Here is an 18,847-nt window from a genome sequence, read left to right as displayed (position 1 = left end):
CTATGACAGCTAATTTTAGTCAGGAGTAAGAGATTTTGTACAAGTGTCAGAGGTTCCTTAGTTCCAGCTGGCTATTGTTTGAGGAAAAAAAGCTAAGCTGTCATATCTTCAATACTGAAAACCAGGAGAGCATTCTTCTCACACCAAGGACTGAGAAATATTAAAGGTCTAATGGCTCAGACTTCCATTTTGAGGGCCCAAGGCACGTAGTTTTGACATACACACTGGATGTAGTGGCTCCATTCTTTCCCTGCCTAACGATCTGCTTTAAGAAGAAAAAATACATAATTTCCATAAATTTGTTCTTTTTCCCCTAAAGATAATTGGTGCATGGAGGGCTGAGAAGTGAAAGAAAATGGCTTTGGTCCCATACATTTTTGCTTGGAATTCCAGAAGACTACACACAAAGAAATGGTGTTCCCCACCCCTAAGTTTATGAAACTGCAAGCAGAAGAAGGCATTTGGTAAAATGCAGAGCCTCAGACTTTACTATTCAGACGGTAAAGATTGTGTTCTTTATAAACTTTGGTCTCTGTTGGTAAAAGCACCCTTAAGTTGAGCTCAGCTCCTGATTACATGGATTGTAGTTTTCTTGCCAACAAGGGCTGACCTTGGCTGATCTCAGAAAGCTATGTAGGGTACTTTCTGGAAACCTTAATGGCAACCACTTCCATATTGTCACACAACCACGACATGAACATATCCATAAAGGCAAATTCAACTTGGAACTATTCCTTTGTCCACCAGTGGATTATGTCCATGAACTGTAGCTCTTCATTTTAAAAGCTTAGCTATATGATCTGCAGAGGTGGCTTCTCAGCACCTCACAGCTAGGGGAGATGCGATGTGTAGATGCAAAAGAGACCTTCTGTATCTTGCCAACTGGCTTTGGAATACCCTTTCTCTGGAGGCCAAGCTGACACCAACAGTTTGCTTTTGGGCTCCAAGTCAAAACATGGCTTTTTATTCGTTCAGTCATGAATTCCAGCCAGGCTCCATTGTCCTTTGCAGTCATTCAGAACCCTACACCCAGATAGGCAAGGATTAACACCAGACAGACAATCAAGCAGAAAACAAGACCCTAATCAAAGAACTACCAAGGAGAAAACTACACCCCACCAACACTGGCAGGGCAAGCTACCAGATATAAACAGGGAGCAAACCCCACACCTCCTAATGATGTTTCCTAGATGGGTAATGAAATGTCTGTAATCAAACCACCAAGCTCAGAGAGCACCAAGGACTCTACAGTTCAACCCTGAGCTACAGATATTCTCTTCTATTGGAATCATTCTTGTCTCTATTATTGCATTATGGCTTTGTTTTTGTTTTTTGTCTGTGTGTATGTGTCCCTTTGAATCAGTGTTGACTCCTGGCAATTGCCTGGACTAGTCTCTTCAGTTTTCTTGGCAAGGTTTTTCAGAAGTGGTTTGCCATTGCCTCCTTCCTAGGGCTGAGAGAGAGTGGCTCGCCAGGTCACCCAGTATCCTGCCCTGAGAATCTCAGGAGAAGGGTAGGCTAGAAATGTTTTATTTAATACATGAAACAGTGATATAAACTGTTTTCTTCCTTCAGTATTTACAGATGAATGATGCTAATAGAAAGAATCAGCATGCACGTTCAGTCTGAAAGCAATTCGTTCTTTTAATTTCACATGCACCCCAATACTTCGTCAGAAAGGAAAATGTCATTTGTTCTTCAGAAGGACTTTTCAAACTCAAACTACATGAAGGAATTTAGGTGGCACTTCCAAATATGGCTGTCTGATTTTTGTATCTGCTAGAGGTTGCAGCAGAGACCACAAGATACAATTGTTGTGCATAGTTATTTTATTGACAACATTTATATACCTCCCACTTCCTTCACGGTTCTGGGCATCTTTCAAATATACCCCTAAAAACAATAATAGGTTGTGTATGTGTGTGTAACTGTGGTGCTTATGTTTCTGAACCCTTCTGAATTTTCAATATTTTATTTATTTATTTATCTATCTATCTAATTTATCCCCGCCCATCTCCTCCCGTGCATATTTCTGCATAAATATGACCTAAAATGTGATCTGTTCGCCATACAAGACCTAAAACTAGATAAAGGGAACCCAGTTATACAATTAAGCAAAAGACATGATACTTTTTCATTTATTTATTGAGGGAAATGATCCAAAGCTACGTCTTTATAGTTTGTACTTTTCTGTATGGACAGCAAAAGCTGGCAAAGACAATCAAATTTCCAAAATCTAGAGAAGGAATTCAGCAGGGCTTTTAAAAATCAGGGTGATGAAACAACCTGAGAGAACACTTTGTCCCCCTGAACTTGGTGGGAAAACACATCCCTAAAATAAGCAAATATTTAATTCCATTTCTGAAATGTTTAAAACTTCATCAGGTTTGGACAAATTCTGACTTAACATTCAATATTTTGATCTCAATACAAGGGCCAAATACCTTTTGAAATCAGTGAATCGATTTTCAAGATATAAATATTTTATTTATTTATCTATCTATCAAATTTGTCACCACCCATCTCCTCTCACTAGAGGGACTCTGGGCAGTTTACAACAAAACACTCAATAAAAAAATAAATATATAAAATCCCTTATAAAATTATATGTCATTAATAATAGAAATAGAAATAAAATCCAGATGGCTGAGTCTTATTCCGTCTTCATGTGGGAGGGGTACTTCAAGGCACTAGCCAACCCCAAGTATGACTCTTCCCTTCCCTGCCCCAGGCCAGGTGGCAGAGACAGGTCTTCACGTTTCTCCGAAAGGCCAGGAGTGATGGGGCTAGCCTCGCCTCTGGGGGCAAGATGTTCAAAGGGCGGGCGCTACTGCAGAGAAAGCCCACCTCCTGGACCCCGTCAGATGGAATTCTCTTACCAACGGGGTCCTCAGCATGCCCTCTCTGTAGGATTGGGTGGGGCGGGCAGATGTAACGGGGAAGAGGCGGTCCCTCAGGTTACCTGGTCCCATGCCATGTAGGGCTTTAAAGGTGATAACCAACACCTTGAATTGGACCCGGAAGTAAACTGGCACCCAATGCAGCTCGCAAAGCAATGGTGTTATATGTGCCCTCCTAGGGGCTCCACAAATAGCCCACGCGGCTGCATTCTGGACCAGCTGAAGCTTCCGGGTACTCTTCAAGGGTAGCCCCATGTAGAGCGTGTTGCAGTAGTCAATCTGGGAGATAACAAGGGCATGAGTGACCGTTCGAAGGGCAACACGAAGCTGCGCAAAGGCCCTTCTGGCCATGGCTGCCGCCTGCTCCTTGAGCAGGAGCCATGAGTCCAAGAGGACCCCCAAGTTACGCACCGGGTCTGTCTGGGGCAGTGCAACCCCATCCAGGACCAAAGATTTTAATTTAGATATTAGTGAAATTTAGAAATCAAATATGGTTAGAACCACAGCATTTGTTAATGTAAACATAGGGTTGAGTCAGCTTCCCCAACCCAGATGTGCTGAACTTCAGTTTCCATAATTCTAAAGGGAATTTAGAATTAGGTCCAATACATCTTGAGGGCATGTAGTTTAAAAATGGTTGGTTCTTGGTTAATGTCTCAGCTTATCCTTTTTTATGGTTTTTAATACTGCAATGTTACCAGCAGGGTTATTTTAATACTGATGTTACCAGCAGTGGACACCCAGCTTAACCACACTATGAGGCTAATATCAGGAACCATTAAATCAGTAACTGAATAGCTACCAGTACTATCCAACAGACCACCCCCACATCTTAGAAGACAACTTGCCTTAAAAAGGGAGTGGCAGAAATGCGAGGCAAATCAATTATTACCTATACACGAGGATTGCCACAATCAAATATTTAGACTCAAATCTCAGAACCCACAGTGGAAACTTGGACAGCAATTAGTCAGAGAAAACTTTGACATTGAGACAGCATGGCACCTGGAGTGGGCAACTTCTAACCCAGATCTCTTTAATTTAGTGTCTGATCCAGCACAACGCCCTTACGGCTTTGATCTCCCAAGGAAAAACTGGTCTGCGCTTAATCGGATTCGAACTAATCATGGCAGGTGCCAGTATTGGAAACATAAATGGGGACTGGTTGATAATCGTAACTGTGACTGTGGGAACGTCCCACAAACTTTACATCTGGCTCCCTGCAAGAACTACATCATCTTGAGGGTACTGCTGTCCAATGGCTGAATGATCTAGATATCCAGCCATAGGCCTAGTTACTTTAGCAACTGCTCATACATAACTTAATTGATTCATAATTTTATTCATCATTTGTACTGCGTGTTTTTAAAATAATTTATTGTCCCAAAGTCCTATATTTTATACACTTATATATATTGATTTTGTGATTTTTATGCAACAATGCTGCATTCTGCTATGCCATACGAAATAAACAAACAAACAAACAAATAAACCAGCAGGGAACAACATCTTAAAGACTATCTGGTTGATTACTGTGTAAATATTAGTGGATTATAATCCATTTCATCTAATATGTGGATAAAGGAGTTAATAGTGAATAATGAAAGGGTGGTTAAAAAGCAGAATTATCTTTAGACAGCCACTTATTAAATCTGTGGTTAGGTGTGCTGAATACTTTCTTACACTGATGATCCAATTAACGTGGTAGAGTAGAAAATTCTGATTTCTGTTTAATCTGTAAGAAATGGTGTTATCTTTGCTCAACAGTCAGAATCTTCAGATCAACGAGGAAGTGTCCTGAAAAACAGAAATGCTGTTTATACCAAATGGCCGCACAAATACCAAATGGCCGCGCAAACACAGATGCATGTCAGAAGCTAGCATCATGCATCAGGTGTATAGATATAAATACCTCGGTTTATTTGAGGTCGACATTCCTTGGCCACTTCCTCCGTGCGACCCAGATTTGGTTTTCCACAGCTCTGTGCAATTGGACATAGTTCATTCCAAATTTTTATCCTCCATGACAAATTGGGTCCCTAATGCAGCTTGACATTGAGAAACTGGGTTTGACTCTTAAGGATTAAGTGAGAACTGAAATTGTGTTTCCTTCTTGCAGGCCTGACATGTATGACATGACATCTGCTGCAGTAAATGGCTGAAGAGAAGGTATCAAGTTCTGTCCCATACTTTTCTTCTCTCTTTGGAGCACAGTGCGATACATCGAAGTATAATGGATAATGATCTACGGACAGACCTGGGACAAAAACTTTTTGTGGCGTATTCAGGAACTTTATTCAGTCAGCTAAATACTGATCTGATTGTAACTGAACCTCAAGCACTATAGAGCGCTCATGGAAACGCTTCGCCTTTAAAACCCAAGCCGACTTCGTGCCCGAAGCCTTGTTGACAGCACCGCCCTCCCTTTGCTCCGAATTAGCTTTGGTTCGCCCCGCCACCTGCCCCGACCGACCCGGAAGGCCGGCCGGCGCCCCGCCCCGCCCCTCGGGCCGCCCCTCCGCGGCGGGCACCGCCTCGGCCAACAGGCTCAGCGGCTGGGCTGCCTGCCATCCCCGCAGAGCCGAGCGCGGCCCGGCCGTCGAGCAGCCCGAGCTGCGGGGCTGAGCGGCGGAGGAGGACAGGCTGTCCGGTGGGCCATGGAGAGGCTCGGGAAGGGGCCGAGCGCGCCCGGCCGGCTGGGAATCCTGCTTCGGCACCTCGTTCCCGCCGGCCTCGTATCCTTCGCCAGGGCAGACAGGAAGAGGGCCAGAGCGGGGCGGGAAGGCGCCCGGGCGGGAGGGGAGGCAGCGGCTGTCTGGCTGGGGCGGCGCGGGGCCGGGCAGGGGCTGCCCAACGGCGGCCGCGTGGTTCGGCGGCGCTTTTCTGCCTTCCGGGCCCCGCGGGGGCCTCCGGGCAGAGCGCGCGGACGGGCGGAGGGGCTCCTGCCGGGGCTGCTGAGCGCCGCGAGCGGCGGCGGGGCTCAGGCGCTCGGCGGAGCAACTCCGAACTCCCTCCCGGCGGACGCCCACCGGAAGCCCAGGGCTCAGGGGTTCCCGTTGGCGTCAAGCGGCGGAACCGGGTTAGGCATCCGAGCACGGGCTGTACCAGGGATGGTGTGGGGCAAAGTCCTTGGGAGGTGGGCAGAGAGGGGCTGCCAAGGGAACGGTCAGATAAGAGAGGGCGTAGCCTGCGGCTGGGTAGTGGACGGGGCGAGAGGCTCCGGAGGGACGCTCGCTAGTCTCCCAGGCTGTAAAAGCGGTGGGATGCGGGGAAGAATTGTACTTTTCAGACTTGCAAGATCCTGTCAAGGTAGCTTTGCAATAAAGTAGCATTAGCTCGTCTGGCTGTGATTCCCATCTGGTTTGCCCCACGAGGCTGACATCAGTCTTGCAAGTCTGAAAGTACAATTCTTAGGAGAAAGCTCCACTGCGTTCAGGTTAATGTGCATCAAACGCCTTTATTTTCTTGCCTCGCTTGTTTATTTTCTCCCCCTGATGTTTCTGTTTTGTATTTTCTTCTGTAGGAAGCAAATGCCCCATCTGAGCAAACAGTGCTAAGCACCTTCTTTATTCATCAGCTTTTAAATTTCAAACTGGTACCAGCTAAAAGATTATTTGGGGGGGTGTAATTTAGATGCAAAAATGCTGCATTATGTTTAATTTCTTTCCTCTTTATGAGTGTAATTTCTGTGATTATAAATTTGTTCTGAGTCTATTTCTGACGTCTGCTCTTGTGATATTCAACCAAAGCAATCTTTGTAATTTTCTTAATTTACTGTCAAGGGACCATTTCCTACTTCAGCGCAGGTTGCTCCTATGAAACGCCCAGTACAGTTCCGGTAAGTAGAACTTTGCTCTGTTTTTCTTGCATGAAAACACAGATTTAAGGTTTGGTCCATTTTGGCCATGTAGTTAGCTGATGTCTGATTGATATATAGAGATTTCAGCCTCACCAAAGTCCCACGTTATCCAAGTGGGGAAATTAGTCTATTGGCTGCATGTTGCTTTTCAAGACAACTTGTTCACAATGGTGTATGAAGTGTTCTTAGGCCTGAACACTTCTGGACTGCCTTCTCCTACATAATCCCCCTTGCCCTCTTAGGGCCTAAGGAAGATCTTCTGATCGGTGACTTTGTCAACACCAGTGAATTCTTCCTCTTTTGTATCTTTCCAGCAGAGGATCAAAAACACCTCTGTATCCAGGCCTTTTCACGTTTCAGTGTTTTAACCTCAAGTGTCTTGCTTTAGGATTTAATATATTCATTTATTTTATTTCTCACATTTCTGCACCACCCATCTCGCCAGTGACTCTGGGAGGTTTACAATTCAATTAAAATAACAAGAGATTAAAATCATAAAAACAAGTACATCATAAAAATATAAATATGAAATGTAAAATATAGAAAATATTTAAAATCTTGTGTTATCTTGTTTTAAATAAGGTTTTGGGGATTGTGTTTATTGTGGTTCTGTAAAGTTCCCCAGGGCTGCAAGGGAATTCGCAGGCTTTAATTCTGCATCAATAAAAAAGAAAAAATATATATATTTCATGTTTCCACAGTTATACCTTGGATAATAACGTCCTAACTCTAGAGCAAAGACAGTTCTATGAGGACAATGGATATCTTCTCATCAAAAATCTAGTGGCTGATGAGGATATTGAGTGCTTCAGGTAAACCAAAGCTAGGTATCCTAACCCGTGTTGCTGAAATCATTCTTAACTGCAGTCCAGAAATTTCCCTTGTGATATGCCTTGGATTGGTTTTTTCCCAGTAATTCTTCAGAGGCTCACCTGGAAATTCTGCCCTTGCCTAGATTAGAAGTTCTCAAACTTTGAGATACCATGATGTGCTACTAAGATAAATTAACTTGTGTGATCAGCCATGAAGTAAATGAATCATTTCATTGTGGTGAGGGTTAGGCAAGGAATAAAGCACACTGCTTGCTTTTAATAATTAAATCTATATATCACCAGGGAGTCTCACATTTTCCAGGGGCACAACTACCAGTTTTTCTCACAACTCTTGGCAGTTTGTTGTTGTTTATTCGTTCAGTCGCTTCCGACTCTTTGTGACTTCATGGACCAGCCCACGCCAGAGCTTCCTGTCGGTCGTCAACACCCCCAAGATCGAGTCGGTCACTTCTAGAGTGTCATCCATCCATCTTGCCCTTGGTCGGCCCCTCTTCCTTTTGCCTTCCACTCTCCCTAGCATCAGCATCTTCTCCAGGGTGTCCTGTCTTCTCATTATGTGGCCAAAGTACTTCAGTTTTGCCTTTAATATCATTCCCTCAAGTGAGCAGTCTGGCTTTATTTCCTGGAGGATGGACTGGTTTGATCTTCTGGCAGTCCAAGGCACTCTCAGAATTTTCCTCCAACACCACAGTTCAAAAGCATCGATCTTCCTTCGCTCAGCCTTCCTTATGGTCCAGCTCTCGCAGCCATATGTTACTACAGGGAACACCATTGCTTTAACTATGCAGACCTTTGTTGTCAGTGTGATGTTTCTGCTCTTAGCTATTTTATCGAGATTTGTCATTGCTCTTCTCCCAAGGATTAAGCGTCTTCTGATTTCCTGACTGCAGTCAGCATCTGCAGTAATCTTTGCACCTAGGAATACAAAGTCTTTCACTGCTTCTACATTTTCTCCCTCTATTTGCCAGTTATCAATCAAGCTGGTTGCCATAATCTTGGTTTTTTTGAGGTTTAGCTGCAAGCCAGCTTTTGCACTTTCTTCTTTCACCTTCATCATAAGGCTCCTCAATTCTTCTTCGCTTTCAGCCATCAAAGTGGTATCTTCTGCATATCTGAGATTGGTAATGTTTCTTCCAGCGATTTTAACCCCAGCCTTGGATTCCTCAAGCCCAGCATGTCGCATGATGTGTTCTGCATACAAGTTGAATAGGTAGGGTGAGAGTATATAGCCCTGCCGTACTCCTTTCCCAATCTTAAACCAGTCCATTGTTCCGTGGTCTGTTCTTACTGTTGCTACTTGGTCGTTATACAGATTCTTCAGGAGGCAGACAAGATGACTTGGTATCCCCATACCGCTAAGAACGTGCCACAATTTGTTATGGTCCACACAGTCAAAGGCTTTAGAATAGTCAATAAAACAGAAATAGATGTTTTTCTGAAACTCCCTGGCTTTTTCCATTATCCAGCGGATATTGGCAATTTGGTCTCTAGTTCCTCTGCCTTTTCTAAACCCAGCTTGTACATCTGGCAATTCTCGCTCCATGAACTGCTGAAGTCTACCTTGCAGGATCTTGAGCATTACCTTACTGGCATGTGAAATGAGTGCCACTGTTGGATAGTTTGAACATTCTTTCGTGTTTCCCTTTTTTGGTATGGGGATATAAGTTGATTTTTTCCAATCTGATGGCCATTCTTGTGTTTTCCAAATTTGCTGGCATATAGCATGCATTACCTTGACAGCATCATCTTGCAAGATTTTGAACAGTTCAGCTGGGATGCTGTCGTCTCCTGCTGCCTTGTTATTAGCAATGCTTCTTAAGGCCCACTCAACCTCACTCTTCAGGATGTCTGGCTCTAGCTCACCGACCACACCGTCAAAGCTATCCCCGATATTGTTATCCTTCCTATACAGGTTTTCTGTATATTCTTGCCACCTTTTCTTGGTCTCTTCTTCTTCTATTAGGTCCTTGCCATCTTTGTTTTTGATCATACCCATTTTGACCTGGAATTTACCTCCAGTGTTTCTAATTTTCTGGAAGAGGTCTCTTGTCCTTCCTATTCTATTGTCTTCTTCCACTTCCGCGCATTGCTTGTTTAAAAATAATTCCTTATCTCTTCTGGCTAACCTCTGGAATTTTGCATTTAATTGGGCATATCTCCCCCTATCACTGTTGCCTTTAGCTTTTCTTCTTTCTTGGGATACTTCTAGTGTCTCAGCAGACAGCCATTTTGCCTTCTTGGTTTTCTCTTTCTTTGGGATGTATTTTGTTGCCACCTCCTGAACAATGCTGCGAACCTCTTTCCAGAGTTCTTCCGGGACCCTATCTACTAAGTCCAGTCCCTTAAATCTATTCTTCACCTCCACTGCATATTCCTTAGGGATATTAATGAGCTCATATCTAGCTGATTTGTGGGTCTTCCCTAATCTCTTTAGTCTGATCCTAAATTGTGCAAGAAGAAGTTCATGATCGGAACTACAGTCAGCTCCAGGTCTTCTTTTTACCAACTGTATAGATGTCCGCCACCTTTGGCTGCAAAGGATGTAGTCAATCTGATTTCGGTGTTGTCCATCTGGTGAAGTCCATCTATAAAGCCGTCTCTTAGGTTGTTGGAAGAGAGTGTTTGTTATGCAGAGTGAGTTGTCTTGGCAAAATTCTATCAGCCTTTGTCCTGCTTCGTTTTGTTCTCCCAGGCCATGCTTACCTGTAATTCCAGGTGTCATTTGACTGCCCACCTTAGCATTCCAGTCTCCCGTGATGAAAAGAACATCTCTTTTAGGCGTGTTGTCCAGTAGGTGCTGCAGATCCTCATAGAACTGCTCTACTTAAGTTTCTTCAGCATCTGTGGTTGGGGTGTATATTTGGATCACTGTGATGTTAGATGGCTTGCTCTGAATTCGAATTGAAATCATTCTATCGTTTTTTGGATTGTATCCAAGCACTGCTTTAGCCACTTTACTATTAATTATGACGGCTACTCCATTTCTTCTGTGGTCCGCTTTCCCACAGTCGTAGATCTGGTGGTCATTTGATGTGAAGTGGCCCATGCCAGTCCATTTCAGTTCACTGACACCCAAAATGTCTATGTCACAATAAAAACAACAGAAGTAAACCAACATACATTCCAAATGTTTTAAAAAAAACCAAATACATATTATCATTAGTTATTAATTATGTTTAGGTTGATTTTTGTATTCTGGTATGTATATATGTACGTACTGTATGTATTTCTTGATTTATCTGCTGCTGAATTTCAGCAAGGCACTGAGCAGCTTACAATAATACAAAAGTTGAAACAAAGAATTACAAAGAAAGAAAAATGAGTAAGTAAAACCCAGCAGCAACCAACATCCCAGCCAGGGATACACGAAGGAAAACAGTCTTAAGGGCAACATTCACCTTCTTCAGGAAGTTGACACATCATGTTAATCCCCAAGACTTTCCAGAACACCCAGCTCTTGGTGGGTTTCCTGCAGACCAACATGGTTAGTTCCAACCTGTAAAGGAAGGTAGAGCTGGCACTGGGGGTGGGGAAGGAATGAGAGAGGCATGAGGGAGAGACTTGCAGAAACAATTACATGCTCCCAAGAAAGAGGGAAGTGTGAGAAAGAAACTCAACATAATCTCACCTTGATTTTATTTAGTATAGGGTGAGACAGAGAAAATCTTGAACAGGCTTTCAAAATTCTGTGATTCTACCTTCCTCTAATAAAGAGCATTCCTGGGATCCTGCAGTGTCTGTTTTTTGACCTAGCCTGCCCGAAAGGGCTGAATGACCTGAGCACTGTTCCAAAGAAGAAGGGCAGCTTCAGGAAAGGCACCGGTCTCTGATGATGGCAGTCTCCCAAGGTTATGACTTGGAGGGTTCCTTCCCTACTAGACCTTACTGGACAGGCGGAAACCACTGGGAGAAGATGTTCCACAGGGCTATGTAGGGCTTCAAACCACCACCTTGAATTGTTCCTAGGAGTTAGTTGGCAACCAGTGCAACTCCTGCAGCAATGATGTTACTTGGGCAAGCCAGGAGACGCCCTTTGTTTGTTCATTTGTTTATTTTCTATCCAGCCTTTATTACTATTTTTTATAAATAACTCAAGGCAGCTAACATACCTAATACTCCTCCCTCCTCCTTTTTTCCCCACAACAGCAACCCTTTGAGATGAGTTGGGCTGAGAGAGAGGGACTGGCCCAAGGTCACCCAGTTGGCTTTCGCACCTAAGGCGGGACTAGAACCCACAAGCTCCCAGTTTCTAGCCCAACACCTTAACCACTAGACCAAACTGGCTCTTAGTTACCTGGGTCATTGCAGTCTGAGCACTTGTAGCTCCAGGTGGGAGTTGTGCAAAGAGGGTTGTTTTGTTTCTGGAGTGGGTGTATTTTAATTTTATTACCGTGTGGGTTTTTTTTATTGTAATTGTGGTGTGAGAACATTCAGTGGCATGCAAAATAAGTAAGTAGATAAGTTGTTTGTGGCCCCCCTGCAGGTTGCAGTCCATAGTTTCCTGGGCATAGATCCCTTGAATTTTCAAAAATTGACCTCTGGAATAATTCACTTTTGATACATAATTTAAAGTCTTATGCAGAATGAATGCAAAAGTAGATGCATTAAACTGAGTTCTCAAGGCCAATTAAAAATGCTTTTAATTTTCGTTTTTTAACCCTGTCTTCAGAGAGGAGTTTGCAAAGATCTGCAGACAGGAAGTGAAGGTGCCTGGAATAACCATCATGAGAGATATAGCAATTGCAAAGTCTGAGTTTGCTCCAGATGAGAAAGCAGTTTTCAAAATACAGGACTTTGTACTTAATGAAGAACTCTTCAGATATTGCACGTTGCCTCAGGTGAAAATAGAAATATGCTGAAATCATAAATATTTGCATTTTTAAGCACCTCCCCTTTTTTAAAAAGAAGTTCTGGAAAATGTCTTAAGTTACATAAACTTGGGGGATTTCAATGAACTTTGCGTAAGATCTACGTTCTGAAACATAGAACCATGCTGCTGTAATGTTTTTCAACCACAAAAACAGACAATTCTAAATATGGAACTTTGGTATGAAAGACTCATTTCAGTCATGTTCAATCCCTTATGACTTTGTATTTGTGTCCCTGTGCGTGCCTGTCTTCGAGTCAGTCCCTGCAGTTTTCTTGGCAATATTTTCAGAAGTGGTTAGCCATTGCCTCCTCCTAGGGCTGAGAGAGTGACTGGCCCAGGGTCACCCAGCTGGCTTTGTACCTGAGGCAGGACTAGAACTCACAGTCTCCTAGTTTCTAGCCCAGGACCTGTAACCACTACATGAGCTGGTTCTCTTGATGATTATATGAACTTCTTAATATTATTGTGTGGCCTTTCTTTTGTCTCCCATTTAAGTAGGAATAGGGTCTGATCCTGTTGAAGTTTTTTTGATCAGCAAAGTTTTATCGGGTGCTACTATCTCCTGCCACATCTTCAGTAAACTAGCTCTGCTCTCTGTGTTGTTAGATATTACTACCATGCTCTGCTAATAGATGTTTACTTGTCAGAGAAGCTGAAATGACATATGATACCAAAAATTGACACACAGGATTACTTGCCGTAACTTTTATTGTGAACTCTTCCTCCTCCTACCACAGCTATTTTTCCTTTAAGTCTGGCTTGTAAAAGGAAACCTGCAGGTCCTTTTGCACTATCTGTATAGTTTCTCCTGTGGAATGAACCACTTGGACGGATTTCAGTTGGAGAATAGTGGGAAGATACTAAATTTGGCCCACTGTTACGTAATTTTTAAATTTAAAAAACAAAGCTGCTGTAAATCTAACCTGGTTTGACTAAACTCTACAGCAGTGATTCTCAGCCTTGGCAACTTGAAGATGTGTGGACTTCAACTCCCAGAATTCCGCAGTCAGCCATGGGGCTGTTGTACAGATTTGTTTGCTTGCTTGCTTGTTTGTTGCAAAATTGGTGTCCTGCCTCACTTCTTGGTGCTCACAAAATTAGATAATAAAGAGCTAACTTCTCTTGATTTAAATTTAACAAAAACAGATACAGAAATAGTATAATGCCTGAAGATCACTGTGACATTAATTGCCTCTTTAAGTTTGATCAGCAAACATCTAAATTGCTAGCAGTGGCAGAGCAGCTTTTTCTTGGTATGATTTTTATAGATGTTCATTTTTTATGGCTAAGGACATTGCTGGTGAATTGTGACTATAACTTAGAGGTTTCCTGTTTTTGTCAAGACACAGCATTTTTGCAAATGTTGAACTCTGATAGCATTGCATAAAATGGGTTGCTTTTCAAAACTCATACATTAATTAAATATACGCTTGCTATTTTCGTATCATTTTTATAATACAATTGTAGGCATGTCAGCAGGTTTGTGAAATATTTGTTTATTTATGGAGCTGTTTTCTTTACCTTAGATTATAAAATACGTTGAATGCTTCACGGGGCCAGACATCGTGGCAGTGCACACCATGTTGATTAATAAACCTCCAGATACAGGTAAGAAATACTAACTAAATGAAAACTTAAAATTTCTGAGAGGCATTCTTCTGTTAGCATACTGTGAGATGTGAATTACAGCTTTTTCTCTTTGGAGTCAGAGAATTAGGGAGTGTGGAAAAAAATCTAAATATTTTTTTCCTTTTGAAATGAACTGCCAAAAGAAGTGCTGATTCCAGAGTTGATAAATCTCATTTCTTCCTGTTTTTTATGAGAGAGAAATATGTACATCAATTGCTGTTTTAGCATATAATTGTAATCCCTGTTTCTGAAACAAAAGGAATGCCTGTTTTTTCCAGGAAAGAAAACTTCTCGTCATCCTCTGCATCAAGATTTGCATTTTTTTCCTTTCCGGCCTGCTGACCAAATTGTTTGTTCCTGGACTGCCATGGAAAGGGTGGATCAGAGAAACGGATGCTTGGTAGTGTTGCCTGGATCTCATAAGGGCTGTCTGAAGGAGCACCGGTATCCGGAGTGGGAGGTAACATATGGAGAGGCGTGCATATGTGCAACTGAGGGAGATGAATGGCATCAAGAAGTTAGGGTACTATAATATATGTTATATATGCCAAGAGGCATATGTGTTTTTTGAGATTTCATTCTCAAAAACACAGGGTATAGTTGTGTGACTTCAAATAAAATAAATGGAAAACAGGTTAGAAGGCGGCTGGGAGAAACGACATCCTTCACGAGGGAGAAATATGAAGTATCGCATGGTCACCCAGCCAGCTTTCATGCCTAAGGCGGGACTAGAATTCACCATCTCCCAGCTTCTAAAGCAGTACCTTAAGCACTAGTCCAAACCAACTCTCAATTAAAGGTTAGCATTACATAAATGAGCTTCTGGGTCATCATTTATTTGAACTGAAAAACAGAAGCTTTTGTTTCCCTTTTTAATTGTTTATTCAGTGTGGTCTGAACCCATATAAAGTGATTAGCTTTCATATGTTTTAGGAAAAAAGATCAGATTTAAACTAATTTATGAGATTGTTTTTTTTTCCCCTAGGATTTATATATTTTGTGGCTTCAAGTCAGTTTTTGACTCCTGGCGACTGCCTGGCCAAAGTCCCCCAGCTGGCTTCGTGCCCAAGACAGGATTAGAATTCATGGTCTCCTAGTTTCCAGCCTGGTACCTTTAACCCCTACACTGAAGTGCTTCTCTGTTTTTCCTAAACCATAGATAAAATTAACTGCAGTTTAAGGCCTTAATTTCCTCCTTAGGATTTTAACACAGAGTTTAGTGTAGAGCTTGGCAGTACAGCATCCATAGAGGCCATGCACTGCACAACACCATTTGATGGCAAAATATTTGCAAGGTCTTTGTTCTCATGTTAGTTCCTGGACTATTCAACCGTGTGATTTATACATACATGTGCATACACACATGCACATTTTATCTTGGTAGACTTAATACTTTTGAAGTATGTAAATGTAAGGTCACATAATTGTGAGATTGGTTTGCGTGAGGATTTATCACAGAGACCCCAGGAAATGACCTTTGAAAGATAGGTATCCTGTCTTTCCTGAGGTTGAAAAGATGAGCAAATAGACAAAGGTGAGCGGCATCAAAAGAACAGATTTATTTTCAGAGGAAAGCCACTTTTAACGTATCAATATTCTCTGTTGAGTTGGGTGCAGCAGACTTAAGTGTCTTTCCTGCTGGAAACAACTTTTTTTCATTGTTCATCGTGTTTGTTTGCTTTCATATTGCCATGCATTTTACTTGGAATTGTAAGATTAAGGTGAGGCAAAATGCAGAACTACAGGCAATAACAATTATATTATTAACAACGGCGGTTCAGGAAGAAGAAAACCTTGTGGGATGATTATGAGAAACCGTCTTTCCTAAGATTCAGCATGGAGCCATGATGAAGGCTGAATTAGATCTTCCTCTGCAAGGATTTCAGAGCTACAAGGGGTGCGGATGATCCCCTGGTTACACTACCATGAAAAAGATTTGCCAGATTATGGACACCAAAGATACTAAGGGTCGTTTCTTGTATCAGATCCTAGGGATAAACCATGCAGGGTGCTTCCTCCATCTGACCATTGTTAGAAATAGAATGCTGGTCTTTGTGTGGGTATCTAAAATAGCTTGCTTATCAGTTTTTGAATTTAGCGTGATCCCTTTGTAGCTTTGTAGTATTTGTAGCAGTAAGCAATCTTTCAGAAGTCAGAAAGTAATTTCTACATTGTTTTTCCAGGGTGGTGTAAACAAGATGTACCATGGAATATCTGATTATGACAAAAGTGTTCCTAGGGTTCACCTTGCCATGGAGAAAGGAGACACGGTGTTCTTCCACCCTTTAATAATTCATGGTTCTGGAAGTAATAAGACGCAAGGGTTTCGAAAGGTAAAATCTTAATCCAAATAGTAGGCAGGAAAGGTACTCAGAGATCCTTCTCTGCTTCATTAAATTCAAGGCCTTACTGTATTTTAAATTAACATTTGGTAATATTTCTAATCCTTTTCAGTAATAAGGCTTGGAAAGTGGCAGCTTACTACTTAAATATTTTCAGTTTAAGCTGGGGTAAAGAATGGTGCAACTTCTCATTGTTTTTTTATGCAGGCGATTTCTTGTCATTATGCCAGTTGTGATTGCCACTATATTGATGTGAAAGGGACCACGCAGGAAATTATAGAGAAGGAAATTCAAGAGATTGCAAACAAGAAGTATAATATAGACCCATTGGTTGCTCTGAAAGTAAGTCTTTTCTTTTTTAAAAAATACCATGTTCAAAAGTGTTTTGTATTGTACTTGTCTTATAAGGAGTTCTTAATAATTGGAAGTATCTAAAGAATTCTGTTTCAGTAGAAGCAGTTTATATAAGAATGATGCTGAACAGTTTGATTACTGATATTTCTTCTCTATAATTAGTACATTGTAAGATTTATCAGGACCAGCACTCTTTGATAGCCTTCAAATAGCAAATGTGGTAACGAACTATTCAAAAAGTGATGAAGTATTTCCTATATCCATGTACTTTAGTGTGTCCTTTCGATGCTAGTAGTAAAATACAGTGTTTTTGTATCCAGAGTGATTTCTGGCTAGTGTAAATCCTGTCTTTTGCAGTGTAGTTGTGCCTCCTTTTGAAAGCTAAATTTGATACCAGAGATGGAAATGTATTGTTGGACCACAATCTTAAATAACAGCATGTCTGGTTTTTTCCCCCCTTTTGTCTGGTCTGCAAATGAGTTCCTGTTTGATCTCTATGTAAAGCCCAGTTAAAATAAATCAATTTTTAAAAATTCTTCCAGTTAGTACTCCCACTTCTATAACAAGCATCTACAATAATAACTACTAATATATTATATTTTTGCATTAGGATCCCTTATAGGTTTAATTCAAGTTTCCTGTTGTTACTATTCTCTTACTGTGTGGTTAAACATTCTGAGAATCGTTTTTAATAGCTTTGAGATTTCAGGAGGCATTGATCTGACATTTTCAGGTATGTTTTACATCCATATGGATTATGATTTCCTTCTAGTGGAAACTAGAAAAAGAGGATTTAATTCCTGGTAGGTTTTGCTTCATCTGATGTACTGCATTCCAAACTTGGACAATTTTGCGTTTTTAAATGAATTTTCAAGCCTTATGGAGTTGGGGTCAACTAACCAACACGTTTACATCTCAGCATGTGTTGTAACTGGAATAGGAAATCGGAATAAGAGAGAAGCTTCTCATTTTTCCTATGTTTTGTTCTCAGGATGTTTCCAAGCTTCGAATTCGACTTGTTAAAGGAAAGAGAAAAAATCTTTAAATGCTGTCCAGATCAATTCCCAAACTGCTGAAGAAAACTTCTACAATTAAGCTTTTATTTCTTGTTCCCTTTTTTCAAGTGCTGTGTAGTTAGCAGTAATCTCAAAGCATTTTGAAGGATATTTGTATCTGGAAATAAATTAAAGGCTGCAATTCTAGACATACTAAAGTTAGTACAAGGAATACAGTGAGATTTTCTTTCTGAGTAAAACAACCAGTGATTAGAATTTAACCTGCAATCCTATACTCGTTTTTCTTGTTTAACTACAAGGAACATCTGTTGCTTAGATGAAAAGAATTTAAGATGGAATCCTACTCTGCTTAACTATAAGAAACCTTTAACTGAACACACTTGAACTTTTAACTATACATACACAGAATTATATTTTCAATATAACAACTTGAACTGATGTATTTAAGTAATTAAGTAAATGTCATGTTCGCGTTGCAATGTCTTTGATACATCGTAACGTTTCGCATGTCATTAGCTGGATGCATGTTTCATCTTTCACGGGAGGATGGGAGTATTTATCTTTTGGCTTTGCTCTGGAATGTATTTGTATTATCTGCTGTGTTCAAGGTTACTTTCCCAGGCTAGCCGGTCTGACGATTGCTAGCACCTGCGACGGGCGGGGCTGTTATGAGGGAGGCGGGAGACATTTGCACCAAGGGTTTTAAGTTTGTATTTGGCGCGCTTTTGCTCATTCTCAGCTTTCTCTGTATTTGCCATAAGTTCCTTAATAAATCAGGTTTCATATAGCAGCCTCTTGTGAGTCTGAGTATTTGGGCTAGGGCAATCATTACATAAAGCTGAGAATCTAAGATCCCAACTCCACTGGCCCCTGTCCAGGAAAAGGCAAGTTGTCTAACCCTGTGAGGGAGAGCGCCAGCGATGACCGAACCCGACATCGTGATGATGGAAGAAGGGGAACCGGATTCGACCGTGAGGCGACCCGACCGACCGTCCCAAGTGGGGGAGCTGTCAGCCATCCTAGAAGAGGCGAGCTCCGAGTCGA

The 18,847-nt window shown here is 41.7% G+C and overlaps 1 protein-coding gene across 1 annotated transcript; it reads left to right on the top strand.

The window, feature by feature from the left end:
- Positions 1 to 5,424: 5,424 nt before the first annotated feature.
- PHYH (phytanoyl-CoA 2-hydroxylase) lies at positions 5,425 to 18,593 on the top strand. Its single transcript, XM_063308182.1, has 9 exons — positions 5,425 to 5,635; positions 6,683 to 6,738; positions 7,461 to 7,571; positions 12,262 to 12,430; positions 13,989 to 14,070; positions 14,370 to 14,551; positions 16,275 to 16,424; positions 16,641 to 16,775; positions 17,779 to 18,593. Exons 1-9 carry the CDS (start codon positions 5,558 to 5,560, stop codon positions 17,830 to 17,832), a joined length of 1,017 nt encoding a protein of 338 aa, XP_063164252.1. The 5' UTR covers positions 5,425 to 5,557; the 3' UTR covers positions 17,833 to 18,593.
- The last annotated feature ends 254 nt before the right edge of the window (positions 18,594 to 18,847 follow it).

The sequence above is a fragment of the Candoia aspera genome, chromosome 7, assembly GCF_035149785.1.
Source record: "Candoia aspera isolate rCanAsp1 chromosome 7, rCanAsp1.hap2, whole genome shotgun sequence".
In the NCBI taxonomy this organism is placed as follows: domain Eukaryota; kingdom Metazoa; phylum Chordata; class Lepidosauria; order Squamata; family Boidae; genus Candoia; species Candoia aspera.
This window is presented reverse-complemented; position numbering and strand designations above follow the sequence as displayed.